The 18,547-nt window shown below is 37.8% G+C and overlaps 1 protein-coding gene across 2 annotated transcripts in view; it reads right to left on the minus strand.

Annotated features, from left to right (window-relative positions):
- Positions 1 to 18,547, minus strand: part of aff2 (AF4/FMR2 family, member 2) — a 321,218-nt gene that overhangs the window by 135,591 nt on the left and 167,080 nt on the right. For both annotated transcript variants that reach the window (XM_017692144.2, XM_017692143.2), the window contains one exon: positions 11,042 to 11,086. In XM_017692144.2, coding sequence (XP_017547633.1) covers positions 11,042 to 11,086 — 45 coding nt within the window. The remainder of the gene's footprint in view (positions 1 to 11,041; positions 11,087 to 18,547) is intronic.

The following is an 18,547-nucleotide window of genomic DNA, read 5'->3' on the forward strand; positions in this document are numbered from 1 at the left end:
TATTTCCCTATATAACATCACAATGCTTTTTATGATAAACTATGTAGCATAATATTTCGTTGTAAAGGACAAAATGAACTTGAAAAACATGACACATTTCTCCTCATTTTAACATGTACATATCATGCATTTGAATTAAATGCTTGCAAAAATAAACCACTTAAAAAACACTTTATTTGGATGGTCTACTGTAGATTCTTTGTAAATGTTCAGCATATATTTAAGTTACATTCAACTAAATGGCCATTAAATGCAACTGATTGTGAAGTTGAGTGTTACTTGGATCGTCCAATGTAGGTGTTTTGTAAATGTTCAGTCGGCCTTTAAGTAACACTCAACTAAATATCCCTTAAATTCATCTGAACTTCAAGGTTAGTGTGAAAAAGTTTATTAAATCTAACCTTAACCCTAAACCTAACCCTCACATAAAGCTCAAGGCAAAACCTGCATCTACTCCTAGCTTTAACCCTAAACATAATGCTGTTGACAATCAACTGAGCATCCCCAGAAAGTCTGCTAATGACTGTAGATCATCTATAGGGGACCATCCAAATAAAGTGTGACCTAAAAAAGACAAGGAAAAAATAACACTTGGTAAAAGTAAATGGAAAAAGACAGGATAATGTTGACATTCAGTCAACTCCCTGTTATTATACTGTGTAGTGCATGCAGTTCTTTACAGATTCTCAATAAGATCCATATGAGTTGTATCTGTCGTTTTATGATGCATGCAGTGTTTTACAAGTGCTAATAATACACGACATACTCAGAAAAGAACATCATGATTGAATTTATCACAATAACCATGAATTATCATCATATTGTCCACTCCTTATTTAAAGATGAGCTCAGATACATACAGATACATAATTATAGAAGTAATAATAAAATACTGAATAAACAAGATAAGTAAATTATCAAGAGACATCAAGATTAAAACTCCACTTGTGTTATAAACAAAGGAATAAACAAATAAGAAAACAAAACATAAAGAAACAAATGGTATCTGCCTGCAGTTCTCTGAGGGGTGATCATTTATGCTTGCTTACAAACAAACAACTCCATTCCTGCCTAATGAAATCATGAGCCGAAAGTATTTTGAAATCTCGGCGGTTGAATTGGAGTGTGTGTGAGTTTGCACCCCTTCCTGCGAGAAAACCAATAACATTGCCATCCTGGAAAAACGCACATACAAATCCATTAATACCTCCGAGCTGCAGTGGGGGTTCAGCCGTCTCCTCGTCAGATTTGATTTGTAAATGAACTGGATTAAGAGAAGCATAGTGCGGCCCTTGAAGCCAATGCTGGCCATCCAAACACACAGGCCACGGCTCGAACAATGTTTAGTCTCCTGCTCTCGGACAGAACCAGCCTTTAAACCCAAGAGAGCCGTGTTTAGATGGAAATTGTTTTTGTTTCCGTATTCAGACAGAGGCTAGCAATCTTCAAATTGTGGTGAACCACTAGATTCACTGTATGATGCAAAGTCTCTAGTATGTTTCCCTCTGATTTCTTACCATTTAAAAGTCCATTATTTTGTGGGATACTATTTAAAACATCATTTTGAATAATGACCTGGTTAATTACATCAATACAAAACAGCCATTAAGTACGAATTATTCTACTCCACACCTCCAAAGTTCAGTCTTAGAAGTTGGTTACATTTTCTGCTTATCAAGGTTCACGCAATCCCAAAAACATTCAATAATTCTGAACTCGAGTTATGACAATTCCGTTTTTTTTATTATTATTACTATAAATTTCTCCTTTATAATAGACACGAATAAACCTATATCCAATCTTCTCAGAAACGTCTCCTAAAAATATCTGTTTTGACTTGACTTTGACTTGAATAAATGATTGGCAGTCTCTGACTTTTGTAATGCTGAGGAAGCTGTGTGGCAAGCTAAAGTATAATCAAATTAACGTCTAGAGTTTATTAAAGCAAAAATGGAGATCAAATCATAAGGCAGATAAAATAATGTAGAAAACAGGCAGTATATATTTTTATCACTTTAATTCTTAAAAGAATTCCTGAAAATTCTTGAAATAATACTGAATAAAACATCTAAAAATGCCTGTTAAGGGTGGGTGATATGACAATATTGTATTGTTATTGTGAAAAATGATGTCACAGTATGGTTTTCTCAGTATATTGTGGGTATCATCAGCATTTACAGGGCACTGACTAACAATATGTTTCATTACAAAGTGAGCATAAGTATGCATGCTTATTTGGGTGTAGTGCAGTGCAGTTCATAAAATGTGAAAGAATATAAATCATTGCATTTACTATTATTATTATAGTATTTTGTATGTGGTAACTTATTAAATCTCAGAAAAACAAAACATCATGATGCATATTATGTATTGTGAAAATGTCTTGAAGTATCATGATATATTTTGCCATTGTTTGTGTGTGTGTGTGTGTGTGTGTGTGTGTGTGTGTGTGGGTGGGTGGGTGCTTTAACCAGGTTCCTGCATGCCCTGAGGTTACATGCATCATCTGTTGCTCCAGTTTGAGAGCCATGCTGTGTGGATCCTCACACACAATCCTGTGATGCAATCTTTAACTGTCAGTGTGCGTGAGGTGAGTCAGTTACACTACATTAACCCAACATGAGGGCTTTCATCTGGATTGACCCCCCAAAGCCCCTTTCAGAGGAGAGTAGAATGGCCTAAACCAAACCTCAAGTGAAAGTATTGCTACATCAGATAAACAATGACTCCAGTAACAGTAAAGGTTCTTTTTAGAAGTCAAAGCTATCCTGGTGTCATTTCTCATGTCATTATATGTGCAATCATATGCAAAAGTTTGGGCGCACTAGTCAAGTGACATGGTGATTTTCTAAGAGAAAATAAGTGAATGCATTCTCTACAGAGAGCACACTTCTGCACATTTTAATACACAAGTACTGTTTATTTGTTGAATTTCACATGTTGAAAATAATACAACATACAATGTGGCCTGTGAAAAAGTTATGGCACATTTCATATTAAATATTTTTTACCAATAAACTCAGCCAGTAACTGGAAAAAATAAAAGTTAACTGCTAAATTCTGCTAAAATTAGCAGAAAATGGCATATTTAAGTGTGTTGACTGTAGAGGATATGTTAACTTATTGCCACTTGGAAAATCAAAAAAACATATTTGTATACAAATGTAAATTATTTCTCATTATAACTCATCAAAGCAACCAATAACTTCTACTGAAAGCATAGACACTTTCAACTGATATCACTTTTCTGTTTATAAGTAGAAGAGTTTCTATAAGTAGAAGTGAATTTTAATTAAGATTAGAATTTGATAAAAAGTTATTGTCATGATCTTATATTGCTGTGTATCAATTGTCAAAGTAAAAAGTCAGACACATTGGCTCTAATCTGTTGACACAGAAAGTAAATTAAGCGAGCATGTTATCCACTATGTAACTACATATAGAATTATAAAATTGTAAAAAAATGGCAACACTTCATTTGAAGAGTCAGTTTTTGATGCTTTGTAGACACTTTACTGTCAAGTTACATTTAGCTAAATATCTACTAAATTGACCACAATTGTCTTTAACTCTAAAAAGGCTCTAATCCTAATCCTAACCTTAAACTCAACCCAAAACCTAAACTCAATCCTCACCCTAGTCCTAGTCCCAACCCTGCTCCAAATCCTAACCCAAACCCCACCAATGTTTAGTTTCAACAAATAGTTTGTTAATAATTTGAGCATCTGTAGATAACCTAAAGGGGCCTACAGTCCAAATAAATTGCTGAGACCATTAAAATTTTAATTTTGCTAGTTACTCTTTTAGACCAAGATATAACCACATTTCACTTTCACACAGAAGCTCTAAAAATGCTTCCGGCTTGCTCTTTGCTCTTCCCAGTCCTCAAATTACATAATGAGAATGCTTAGTCAGCAGAAATGGATAGTAACTATTACCTTTTACTTGGTTCCATGTACTGAAGAAAGAAAAAACGATAAAATAAGTATAGAAAATAAGCATAAAATACTTTTACTTCTTCTCAAGTACAGTCTATTTGCGAGAAAAGTAAGGTAGAAGCTTTGGTTCCTATTCTGCTGCTGTTTAATGTGCTAAGAAGCTCCACTACAGTTCTATAGGGAAGTTGTTTATTGCTGTGCTACTTTTACTTCTACTTGAGTGACTGTTTAATTGATCTAACAGCACTTTTACTTGAGCATGTTTAGTTCAGATTACTCTACCTATTTCTAACAGTCAGGCCTGCGTTCAGGAATCATGTCATTTATTGCAGTGCTGTTTATAATACAGTGGTTTTATACACATTTGGATTCCTCATAAATGTTGGCTTGGTCTCCCCGCCTGCGGGACAGGATGGCCTGGGTCACCTCCCGGACTGCCGAAGCCTGAGACAGGCCGAGACAAATGGGCCACAGTGCCTTTGATACTGCCACCTCGGCGGTAATGTTAGATATGAAGTATTACCTTTCATAAAGCTGGGATAGTGCTACCGGAGGAGGAAACTTACTGCACAATATGATGAATCTGCAGCTATTCTGTTCGTCAGCATAGAAGAGGACTAACACCTAACACATGCATGCTTTCTCACACACACGCACACACACACACACACACACACACACACACACACACACACACACACACACACACACACACACACACACAAACCCATCTTTTTATGCACACAAACAAAGTACACTATTCAACATAAACATGAGATTAATGAGATGATGCTGAAAAGATTTAGCAACTAATAAAAGTGGGTGGTTTAGCAAATAATGTATATTTACTGTATATTTAAAAAAACTATATTTCAAACTGATGGCTTTGGTATCTATCATGATTTATATATATGTATAATTTGATTTAAGTATATTTGAAATATTTTTACAATGCAAAATAATAAAGTAAGGAAATAGTGAAATTGATAGAAAACACTGCTCTTAAAAAACACCAAAAGCTCTTTTGTTCTTTTTGTGAATATGTGAGAGTCAGTGAGTCGCAGTCAAGGGCTTCTCAGAGCCCAAGAAAAATGGTGCCAAATGATTTCTCACATCTAAATTTCTTGTGATTTGCATGTGTGTCCCAAACAATTGCTGGAATCTGGTAAATACTACCTGTAATTCAGAAGCATATCAAGCAGGTTGGTGTCTATGCTAGTATAAAAATAGGCTAACCCCAAGATACTGGACATCCCTTCTATATATCTGAGCCATGTGCTGTATCCTATTATTCAGTTAACCATGTGGAAAATAAATGTTTTAACAAGGTGAATCATCTTTAATATGGCCATGAAACTGTAATTAATCTAAAAAGAGAGAATGGAATTGCAAATGTCACGTCAACTTTATTGTCTAGTGTCTGAAGCTGCTTAGCCTAATATTTTGTTCTCTGAGGCCATTTAAAACTACCTCTTTTACCTGATAAATGAGAGCTGAGACATTTTTACTTACATGTTTAATTGTTTCCAGCACAGTTTCATCTTTGTTAAATATAATAAAGGTGTTTATAATGTAGTATATCACATCAGCCAATTTATTAAAAGTTTAGTTGTGTTTACATGTGGGAATATTGCTGTCTTGCTTTGATTTTAAATTTATTTTTACCATTACTAGGGATAAATAACATGGTAGCTTGACAACGCATCACCAGACACAGGCCTCGTTTATCTGATCTTTGAAAACAAACTAAACTAAAATTGGACTGCAACTGACTACACGGTGGGAGTTGAAGGACTGCTGCTTTTATTTGACTAAAACATGACAAACATCCCTGACTTACTCATTCAGCTAAACAGATAACCTTGGTGTATTTTGCACAGTGTATATGCACCGTTATTTGTGCTTATTTGTGAAAGACTGGTAAGACACCTAAGGAGGAACAGCAACTGGTGTACCAGAAAAAATCACCACCCACTAATAATTTCCAACCACATTAACTGTCCCTGCAGAACTAGGACTGCTTTCATTTGCATGTTAAAAGTCCTAAACTTGACAAAGTGCTGCTTAGAGTGAATGAAGTTTATACCTTGGACTGTTAATGGTCAACAAAACACTTAGCATTTGGATCACGCTCAGTGCAAATATATTTTAATGGCTTGAGTATTAAAACGTACTGCCAAAGTAGACAGTGACTCACTTTCCTAGACATAATAAAAAAGGAAAAGTTTGAAAAAATACCTGCTCAAAATGCAATAAATAGTGGACTTTAAAAATACAAATGTCCATTTTGTCCATATAAGTTCATTTGAAAAGGAGGTTAAAACCTGTGTGCCGGGGTCTCAGGGCTGGTCTTGCACAAGAGAACAGAGTAATTGACTAGAACATTGAGCATGCCTGAGTCATGACTTCAACTCTTCGACTGGAAATCAGTCTGGGGAGAGATACTTGATCGTCTTACACCAGGATGTAAAATGGACCACCCAGGGCTTGTCCGTGTTTGTGTTTACGAGAGAAATAGGGGAAACTGTGTGTGTGTGTGTGTGTGTGTGTGTGTGTGTGTGTGTGTGTGTGTGTGTGTGTGTGTGTGTGTGGCTGACCTCTCAGCCTTCTTCCATGTTATCCATTATCTGGAGCCTCTAATGGCTGCGCTGAGTAATGATATTCCTTTGTAATTAAATATAAACGCCACTACAAGCTAACACAACCTCTATATACATTGCAAATGCATTAGTTATTTAACAGTGGTGATGCTCTTCAAACATCCTTTCATTATTTAAATGTCGTAAATAATTTATCCCTCCAAATGCGGCACAACAATAACACAAATCAGATTCAACTGTAAAGATCTTATGTGCTATCTTCATTTTCAGTTATTGCTGATCATTTTTGCTTCATTTTCCCTCAGTTTTCCTTTCTGTTCCTGCATAAAAGACTTTTTTCTTGCTCAGTGTGGAAGTGATATCAATCTATAAACATTTCCATCTCTGATAAACAATGCCCTCAGGGCCTGAGAGGCACTGAACACAAGACTGAGAGAAACTGTCATATAGGTGAAGAAAGCAACTGAATCTTCTCTCATCTGCTCCCTTTGGTAAACTAGCGCTAACAAGTGCAAAGCAGGGAATGTGGAGATTGTTTCTGATGCAAGTTTGTTTAGGAGGCAAATCTCTCAGTGTCTGTTCAGTCTGGATAAAAAGACCTTAGTCAACCCTGCTACGGTTTATTAGTGGTTTGTTTATGTTGGGATTATATAGCTCTTTCGAATCAAACTTTATAGTACAGTGAAAAAAAGCTCAAATGTAGCCTATAAAAACATATTTGGTGCCTGAAGTTTGCTTCTTTGGTTTTTCACTACAGCTCCAAAGCCAATGTAGCTAACCCATACGGAGATGTGATGTATGACCAAACATGGATACATATAACAAAGGGTAAAGCATATATTTCAAAATGTATGTACATATATAAAATCAGGGACATATATGCATAACATATGGATGGCACATATATCTCTGATAGGTGGGTAAATACTTATTTGTTACATCATATATGGATCTAATATATCACTGTTGTCAGAAGAAAACCTTGTATCTCCATTTTTGTCGCTTTTCAGTTTTTTACATAATTTGAAAATACTTGTTACCCTTTACATTGTATGTAAACTTTATGATGAATGGGCTAAAAGAAATGACCTAAAATGACTTGGAAAAAACTCTGGTTCTATTGACTCACATTAAAAGTAAAGTAGGTTTTTTCCTTCTCCTGTAAAGTTACCAGTTTTGAGATAAAAGGTTTTCTCCCAGCAACAGCAATATACTGTCTGTCTGATATAAACTATGAAAGACTTCTTTAAAGCAAAAAAATTTAAATGAAATACACCAACAACCTACATGCAAAAAGCCTTATATTACAAAACATAAAGCTAGCATTTATGAGTTATTTAAGCCATCCATATATGATTAATGCTTTCTTTCACATATTGTTAAATATATGTACACATACACGCTTATGTATGCTGATACATGAAATATATGTAATATATGTCTAATATTTGAAAATTTCAAATATTTTGGTGTGTATGTCACATATATTATTCATAGATGGACATATAAGTTGGATATAAGAGAAGTGAATAAATGCTAACTTTAAATGTTAACGTGTCATATATTTGAAATCAGCATATTGTCACATATCAAATTTTAGACATAAGAAGTAAAATGCTTATGGCTACTGATTAACACTGTGCATGGATGTGCTTGTATGGTGACTGATTTAAAGCAAATTAAAAGCAGAAAAGTGGTACCTTATTACTATTAACAGGTGCATTTGAGTTGAGAACTGTCTTGACTTTCCAAGCAAGATTTCCCAGATGTGTTCTTTTAGAGATAACAGTATGTTATCTCTATATGCTATCTCTATATGTTATCTCTACTATGCTTATATAGTTTCTCATACTGTATGCAGTATGAGAAACTATATAAGCAAGTTTACTGAGACATGTCAACAGAGTTTAAGGTTCCCTTATTTAACAGCTTATTAGTCTTGGGGCAAAACTAAAGAAGCAAACAGATCACCTGCATTTGACATAAGCGATGACAAAAACTGGATTTTTCACCACACTGTTGAACATAAATTTCAATTCAAACTGTGAACAGTGAGCATAGGGAAGGGTGCTTATGTGCGTGGTGGACTGCAGGATAGAAAAGGCTCATGAATGGACATCAGTTATGCTGCATAGCTCTGATAATTACCGGCCAATCTCTAATCTCGCATTCACTGCTAAACTGTGTGAAAAGATAGCTGCGTTCATGGTTGTAGTCCCACCTGGAAGCATATAATTTGTAGTATGCTGATACTTCCTGATCTTATCTCTGCTTTCGATACCATATTTCATGATCTATTCCTCCCATATGTGCAGCACTGATATTACCGGATCCACCTTTTCCTTGCTTTCCTCATATCCTAGTGATTGACGGCAGGGTGTAGCTATTCAGAATAATAAATCCTCTATGGTGTCTGTTAATAAAGGTGTTCCACAGGGCTCAGTTTTAGGTCCGCTGCTGTTTACCATTTACAAGCTGACACTTGGCCACATAATACACCATTAAGGTTTAAGTTTTCATTGTTTCGCAGACGACACTAAGATCTATGTTAGTATCAGCCCTGCTAAGACTACACCACCACCTGCTTTATCTAACTGTACTCATGATATAAAGTCATGGATGAGTATGAACTTTTTAAACTGAATGCTGGCAAAACTTGAGTTTTGAGCTTTAAATTGCCTCAAAGGCACGGATATCTAGTTCATCTGTTCTTGGCCTCAATATTGATGGGATTCTATTAACACCTTCTCTCCACCTCAGCAATCTTGAAGTTTTGACCTCACAATCTCTTTTCACATTCACATGTTCCTCAGCCAAGCCAATGTACAAACACTTGTGCATACATTAGTGACATCACAGCTTGACTGCTGCAATGTCCTTCTATCTGGCCTCCCTGTCAAAACCCTCAGTAGGTTACAGCTGCTAGGATCATCACCTTTTCAAAGAAGAATGACCATGTCACCCTGTCCCTCAGAGTCTTTACTGGTTACCCATTACATTCCAGGCTCAGTACAAGGTTCTTCTCATTATACACCAATCAGGCATAACATTATGACCACCTCCTTGTTTCTATGCTCATTGTCCATTTTATCAGCTCCACTTACTGTATAGGTGCACTGTGTAGTTCTACAGTTACAGACTGTAGTCCATCTGTTTCTCTGGTACTTTGTTAGCCCCCTTTTACCCTGTTCTTCAGTGGTCTTCACTGCATGGCCTGGCTCCTCAATATTTTGCTGAGTTTCTTCATCATAGCCTTCTTCACCTTCCAATGTTTAAACCGACTTCTATTGGTGGTCAATCATTTAGTGTAGTAGCTCCCAAATTTTGGAATACTCTCCCCCAGTCTATTTAAGATGCCACTTCTACATCCTCATTTAATTCTCTGTTAAAGACTTATTTGTTTCCACTATGTCATCGTTGTTCCGTTCATACTTTACCTGTATTGTCCTTTTGACCTTAAGTGTATAATGTGTTCCTGTTCTTTAAGTGTGAAGCATCCTTGATCATAGGAAAGGTGCTATATAAATAAAAGTGATGATGACAATGATGATGATGATGATGATGATGATGATGATGATAACCTACACTAACTCACTTTTTCCATTTAAAAAGTTTAACAACTTCTGTGATTATGTGAGATGTAGCACAGACTGGAATAAAAAACCAATTAACAAACCATTCAGGGCTATTATTAGAGTTAATGCTGTGGAACCTTCAATTAATTCGCACTGCTGTACCGTTTGACATCACAAGCGTCCAAAGGTGCACTGATGTGCTAGTATGCTGTGAACAAGTCCTAGTTTGTGAGTCATGCCTGAGTCATGCCAGCCTTCGCCTGGCTCAGAGAGGCCTTCTGAGCAATCCCATCATGCACTTAGACTAACAGGCACACTGCAGGTTGCCCTGGCAACGTGTTTCGTGCCGTGACAGCATGCAGGGTACACTAAGAGCCAGCTGACTGCAGCTCATCGATAGTAATTCAATCCTTATTCAAAGGACGAGCCAGCCTGATCTATGATTCTGTAATAACACAGTGTCAGCGGCCGCTGTGATTCCTCTGTTTTACGTCCCGAGAACATTCCGATCTCCAGAACCGCTAACGAGAAAACCGAAGATCATCATCCAGCCTTAATTGAATAATATGGACGGAAAGGAGGAAAACAAAGCAAAATAAACCTACAAAATTAATCACATATTGCTTGCAGTAATGCAATACGACCCTCTCAACAGCGATTTGGAGTGCATCTCAAATTGATTTATCATGATTTACAGACAACTCTCCACACCTGAGTTCACTCGCTGGCAGACAGTTGGCTGCAAAGTAATATCGTTCACTTTTCTGATTTTTGTTACAGTGCAGGCACAAAAACCCAGTGACTGGGGGATGTGAAAGCAGCTCAGCTTTTAAGCTAAGACCCATGCTAGGGGCGGTTAAGTGCCATTGTGTGCAACAGTGAGAGCAGGTGTAATTAGTGCAGCAGGAAGAGAGTGGATGTCACTTACCCGTAGAATCTCTTCCACACAGCTGGAGTCATTGGGCAGACTGACCTGTAGAGAGAAAAGGAAAAAACCCTCATTAAGAACACCAAAAAAAAAAAATCTGAAATAGATAGCAGCGGGAAATAGAGGACTACTTCACACATATACAGAGCTGGACAAAAAGTAAGAAACCACCATTCGATTATTTCTTAACGTCCAGTCAAAGTGGCCATTAAGGACAAGTTATTCATATTTTCTCATGTGACATATTAAATGACATATTTGATTATCCACTTGCATAAGGAAGGTGAAAGTTAAAAGACAATGACTGAGTTTACAGAGAAAAGTTATAGAAAAAATGGGACTCCTAACAACCTGGTAAACACCAAAACTGGGCCATCAGATAAATAGAACTGAAAGCTTTCATCTTGGAGAGGAGAAAATCCAGCTGCTTCAGATCTGAAAACATCCACAGGTGTTTCTGTCCATCCTTACACTGTGAGAAGACGGTGAAAGGATGTGTAGCTGCCAAGAAGCTCTTACTGACAAAAGGACAACATCTGTAAATCAAAGAAGCTACTAATGTTCTCAGAAAAATACACTGACCACCCCAGAGTCCAAACTTCAACATGTGTTCGGGATTACTTCAGTCATGAAAAATCAGTTTTCTGCAAAGTATAAATATGCAAAGGATGGGCTCTGAACCCTTGAGGTTCTTCAAATATTATATAGAACCATGAACACACACAACCAATTGAATGTTTAAATGGTTTGTTGCCTGGTGAAATGGTTCTTCTTCATGACAATGTCCAAATATTGGTCCTACTCTGAGCAAACGGATTCATTTCTTGTATTTCACTTCTCAGCCCTGATCAGCATCAATACTAACTACTGTTGTACCTTCGAGGGAACATTCACATTGTTTTGTTCATCAAGGTACAAACATTTACCTGCACAGAACCTTTATTTCTAACAGTAATGATGCAAAGGGTCAGGTACATTCAACAGTGTTTCTTAGTCAAGATTGGTAACATGCTGCATTTATAATATGACAGTAGACAGCTGATGGCAAATTGGATATTCCACTGTTTTAGTAGAGCAGCAATGTAAAGTTCTGGCACCATTAGTTGTAATCGCAGTGTATCACAGTGATAATCGCAGTGCATCACAGTGGTGATCGCAGTGTATCACAGTGGTGATCGCAGTGTACCACAGTGATGATCGCAGTGCATCACAGTGATTGGTAGAATGTTACATTAGAAATTCAATTTTCCCTAAGTCTGATGTTGGCTGAGAGGTGGTATTGTTGATTTGTTTGTCAGTCATAGATGTGGAACCCCAATGAATGATACAGTGCCACTGATACAGTGGACCATACGTCTCTTAACAAAGTTCCTGATGAAAGGTATACACAAAAGGTCTTCAAATCTGGACCCTAAGTCCAGTTTCCGGTCCTGGGTTTTGTACTAACTGGTAGCTAACTCAACTGTTGATACAACCGATTAGCGACCATGGATTATACCTACCAGCAATTACAAAAATACAGGACCTGGATTCAAGGATATGAATCTGCCATAAGCTAAGCATCAGTATCTGAATCAGTTTCCCCTTTTGTTTTCCTTTAAGTGTACAGAATGTCCAGTACATCCATGCAGACTGATTAGAAGTTTAAGGTGACAATCACTGCCATCTGTAACCAAGCTGGTCACTTTTGGGTAAATAGGCCATGGTATTTTAACTCCCCCAGCTTCTCTGCTTTTGCATAAACGTAGGCTAGATAATCACCAGCTTGCATCAGCAGATTATAAGTCAGGAAAATGCCAGCGAGTATACGTTCAAGCTGCAATGACTCACCAACACTTTAAAGCAAGCTGAAGAAAACAGTAATTAAGGCCTAACAAGTCCCTAGCAGACTAATGGTCCACAACTGGCCTGGCATAAGGGACTACAGACTTGATTAATAAGTGGTAATTCATTACTCTCTGAATATGGGAAGCGCTACAATAACAGCTAATTTTTCTTCAGCCTCTGACTGGTCATGCGTGTGTGTATCTGCCTTTGCATTTCTTCAGACGTCTCTCTGCACTTTAAATATTTATCTCCTTCCAAGCAGGCTTGATCCGGCCCTAGTCATGCAGAAAAGTACCCTCCTCTGTCCACTACTGGTTCCTTTTCGCTCTCTTTGTCAAATCGAGGACACTGGAGATGACATCACTCCAGCAGCAAATCTGCTCGAGAGAGACAGACTGTTTCCCACTGTTCAGTTGGATGCTGACATCACTCCACTCGAGGCATAGAAGGAGGCCAGCTGTCGCTTGAAAAGGTCAGCTGGCCGGAGGGGAAACTCAGTCCACCCCACACATCGCTGCCATGACACAACGTGTTAAGTCCGGCTGGTACTCTAAAAAACCCCATCCTACCCTCTAATCTTGGTTCCTTACTGTCAGCACTGGAGAGCCACAGTGATGCTTTTTCCACCTTGAAGGGTGAAGTAATTAGCTGAAGGGCTCAGTCAGGTTCAGTACTGTGCAAAAAGTCTTTTATCACTTTGAAAAATGATATTTGAACTGTATTTAAGCCTATACAGGCTCTGAAAAATCAGTAATACTACAATACAAGAATTATTAGAATAAATAATAATATGAATAATTAACAAATAAGAATACAACAAATTGTTGCTGTCCAAAAAAAGAAACATTGTACATTGTTTGAAGATCAACAGAAATGCTTCAAAACTAATTGAAATAAAATCTCACTAAAAGTTAAGATCGTTGGGCCTCATTCGCAACCCATCCTCCAGCTGAATTTTCTTCCTAAAACCCACTTAAGCCATTTTTACGAGGATTCTGACCAGTGTTTTATTTATTCTGGATTTGTTCTTATGTAAGAACAGAATCTACACACACTAAAGAGCTTGAAGATGCGAATAATTCTGCGCTTTAAGAACATCAGGAATCTAACAAGAACTTTAAAATCGTCAGGAATCGGATGCAGACTTTTTCTTAGGCCCTTTCTCAAGAACAAATTTAAGAACAAACTTAGGGAGACGTTGGTGAATGAGGTCCTTTTTTGGCTTCTCGTGGAAAGATATTATTTTATTGGTATATCTCTTTTTTGTGTACAGTGAAGAAACATATTTAGGCCTACTATGCAAGAACATGACAACAGCCTGCTTGAGTCACTTTACAAATGCCACACTCAAAACTAAAGATGCCAAAAAGGGTTCTTGCCTTGGGAGAACCACTTTAGGGTCACTAAAGCTCATTTCAATGGATGACCCTTTAAAGAAAAGTTATTGTAAATCTTATAAAGTTTAAAGAAACCTTAAACGTTTTTAAAAGACCCAATTTCCCCTCTTTTTTGCACATAACTTCTTGTGGTGCCCACTTCCGATGTCTGTGTAAACTTGGTAAACTTGCAGCCTGTTACAAAAAGAAGAGTCAACATTTTTTCCACTCAGTACTTATAACTTCAAACAGCACAAAAACACTGCCAAGCTAGATATTCTCTACAAAAATCTGGACTCTGACCAGGTCAAAACAATCTGTAAAACCCATACTTAGGGACTGGCCCTGTTCTGCACAGGAGTGTAATAAAACATTTTGGTCCCACTTTATATTAAGTGTCTCTAATAACTGTGTAGTTACATATGAATACCAAGCAACAATACTGTAACTACTAATGATTTAATCAACGTTACAGATGGATTAAAGAAGTACAGCCTATGTAATTACACATGTCTCAACTTCAGTTTTGCTTAATGTAAATACACAAGTGCATCTTCTACACAGGAACTTTCCTGCAGTGTTAAAGTTACACTTCAAAATAAGGGCACGGCTCTTGTGTAGTTGTTATGTAGGTACTGTGTGAAAATGGAGTGGTAATATTGCTTTGGTGGAAATGCAACATGATTAATGTCACGAAAAGTAGATTTTAGTGGGACGTCTGCTGTTCTGTCACATTACAGAATGGTTTAAAGCTGAAAGTGGTAGGCTTCAAAAATTTTGGAATTGTTTCTCTAAATGGAGAAAATATTTGTCTTATATGGTCGCAGGGATATCATACATATCTGGATATCAATTAAGCATTTTTTTTTTTTTTAACTACCTAACTGTCAGATTGTTTTAAATGGAAATACCCCCCCCCTTTTTCACTTCTGGGGTTATACATGTTTTCAAATTTAAAGTTAATGAAAAGTAAATCTAAAAAAACAAACAAACTGGTAAAAGTGTCTCAGCACTAGCAACATAAATGCTGGCTAAATGTTAGAAAAGCTGGTAGTGTAAGTAATGTCTTAATGTAAGTTATTACAAACTAAAAAACTGCTGTTCCAGTCTGATTACAAATGTAATTACACTTGTGTTGTGTAATTACATGAGAGAAAACAGGCTGTTACAACTATTAACATACACTTGTGTAATTAGATGAGGCAAAAACGAAGTTGATTCACGTGTGTTATTCCTTAACACACTCAATCTGTAACAGTGGCTAAATCATCAGTAGTTACATTGTTGTAGCATATGTTGATCATACGTAACTACACAGTTATTAGAGACAATAGAAAGTGGGACCAGCATTTCCACTTAAAATATACAGTGAAATGCGCTTTGCTTTAATTAAACTTAAAACCACCATCACCTCAATATGAATTTATGGCTAAAAAGAAAACTATTATAAATGTAGATGCCCCCTGGAAGGCACCGTGGCCAGGGACGCTAGAGGGGGCACTGTAAACACAGCTCGCAGACAGACATAAACTTCCTGTTTTCTCAGGGCTAGTGCATAATATCCTGTTCCCATAGAAACGGAATGTTCAGGCTTAGCCGCTCTAATCAGATGTTGCTCTGCCATTGTCCTCCTTTGCTCTGATATTAAGAGTGTGGCGGAGGAAGCCTATTGCTCTGACACTGAAGTTCATTTCGCCGTTACCTGTGGTGAACCCCATTTCGATTCCAGCCGAGACGCTAAAAGGCGCTTGGCGGCGCGAGCTGAATGCAAACCGCGCTCATATTGCCTCCGGGCTGACAGAAATGTCAGTGATATGAAGAGGGATTCACGGATGCTGGTAAATTGTTTATGCCAGCAAAGGGCTCGTTTTATTTATTTTATTTTATTTATTTATTTTTTCACATCGAGATTCTTCCGTTACACTTCAAATTCAAACCAAATGCAGCAATAACCGAATCTCATGTAAATGCAACTGGAAAATTTCACGCGTAGGAAGGTAAACACTGTCGGGCGGAATAGACATGGAAATAGGGACGTTAAACGCTTTTCCAGCGCACTAAGGGTCACCTTCCTTCCTCGTATTCCCCGATGTTATTGTGCAAAATGGCAGGAAGAGTACTGTCCAGCTGAGATCTTATTTCTCTGTTACGGCAGGGTTCCTCTACATACCTGCAGCTACAGGCTGATTGAATGGGTTTACAAATGATTTCTCTCTGATAGTCAATTTCCCCATGTGAATGAAAAAGGGTGTCAGGCTGAAAGACTGCGAAGGAAAAAAAAATATGATGCAAATGCAAAAGCAGACAAAGCTATGCAAAAACCTGTTTGGCAGCCAAAAGCACTGGAAGACAGACTTTTCTGGCGTATTTCATAACCTAGCAACTTCTAAATCTTTAATTTTCCCCCCAGACTAAGGCCCCGTTCACTTGCATCCGGATGTTTTTTAAAAAGTAGCATTTTCTCTGATTTTTGGCTTCCCGTCCACAAGAAAGCGGCATTTTCAATCACTGAAAACTTTGATGTTTGAAAATGATTTCCTGGATATAGATTTTTAAAGCAATGTTTTTCAGTGTTTTTCATGTTGATGGTCAAACACTGCTTTCTGAAAACGCTGAGCAGGACTGTCTAGACCAGGGGTGTCAAACTCAACCACTAAAAGGGCCATATTAAAAAATCTAAAAAGAATCCGTGGGCCAGCTGTGTTTTTATTACTGTAGTGCAGCTCATGGTGAAATGGGCTAATATTAACAGAAGATTAAAATAATTTCGCTGGTCAAATAGGATTGTGCCACAGGTCCCGGCTTGGCTCACGGGCCTTGTGTTTGACACACATGGGGTATAGATGGTGGTGTGGCTGTGGCAACATAAACAACAACATGGCAGTAAGTGGTAGGCTTTCTTTTTTTTTTTTTTTTTTTTTAACTTTTTAAGCTTTTGTTTTCTGTCAGAAATCAGACTTTGAATCTGTGAGGTATAACATTTACATTTTATTTACAGCACTTGGCAGACCCTCTTAACCAGAGCGACTTACAATTTGATTATTTTACACAGGTAAGCGAAGGGAGTGTTAGGAGTCTTGCCCAAGGACTGCTTACTGGTATAGCACAAGGCGCTTGCCCAGGCGGGCGACTGAACCCCTGTCAGCGTAGAAGGCAGAGGTCTTATCCACTACAATATCCCAAACAGGTATAGGGTAGGCATAAAAGGTATAAATTATGGAGGTCTGAAAGCCTGAAAGTCAAGATTTGTAATGCACCGTCACTTTGTTAAAACAAAATCTATGTCAGCACTGCGCTTTGAATTTTGTGTGTCACGTTCACAATGTTTAAAGTGTTTGAGATCATATTTTATGATATCTTATAGCCCTCTGCTGGGTTGGAATGCTCATGTCAGAGCTTTGGAGTTGTTTCATTGGGAGCGGAGAGATTTTTAAAAATGCCGTTGTTGTGGACTTTTTGGAAAACAGAAAAAGAAAAGCTATGTTTTTTTAAAAAGAGCCAGATAAGACCTAAGAGTATGGTAACATTACTGCTCGCATCAATATGTTTTTCCTAAAGACTGACTCGCACACAGAGACAGCAGTGAATAAACTACTCACTGATTCAGGAGTGGTGGCTTTAATCACTGCGAATCAGCTCAATGTGTCTTTTCTCAGAGACGAATTTAGCACAGTGTCTCTTTTCCAAGGGAGACCAAAAAAAACCAAAACAACAGAAAAAAACCCTTCAGCCTTTTAATTGGCAGATATAGAGATCACGGGAAGTGTCGCTAATCTCTGCGAGGTCTTTTTTTGGCATGGCTGCAGAGAAGCAGGGGAGGGGAAGAGAAAAAGAGGAGGAAGTGTCAGTCACCTCGTTCTGCAAGGCTGCAGAAAGCTTTCAAGGAAGAGAGAGAGAGAGATAGATAGATAGATAGATAGAGAGAGAGAGAGAGAGAGAGAGAGAGAGAGAGAGAGAGAGAGAGAGAGAGAGAGAGAGAGATAGAGAGAGAGAGAGAGAGAAGACCTATTCCTTTGAATTATGGGAGGATCCGGGGGAATATTGCAGTGGCAATTACTGGGGCAGGAATGCATTTTTCTCTGAAATAGCTGTTCAGAAAGCGTCTGCGCATCAACAACAGATAAGATGTATTACTCTTTTTCTTAAAAGGAAGAAGAAGAACGGAAAAAAAATTTGCTATCAAAGTGAGGAAGCTGCACTCGGCACTCGGCCCTCGTGCAAATTGTGCTTAAAAAGTGGAAAAGTGGCTCGCATGAACAAACGGGAAGATCAGAAGGGGAGGAAGGAAAGGGACTGGAAGACT

This window comes from Pygocentrus nattereri, chromosome 8, assembly GCF_015220715.1.
Source record: "Pygocentrus nattereri isolate fPygNat1 chromosome 8, fPygNat1.pri, whole genome shotgun sequence".
In the NCBI taxonomy this organism is placed as follows: domain Eukaryota; kingdom Metazoa; phylum Chordata; class Actinopteri; order Characiformes; family Serrasalmidae; genus Pygocentrus; species Pygocentrus nattereri.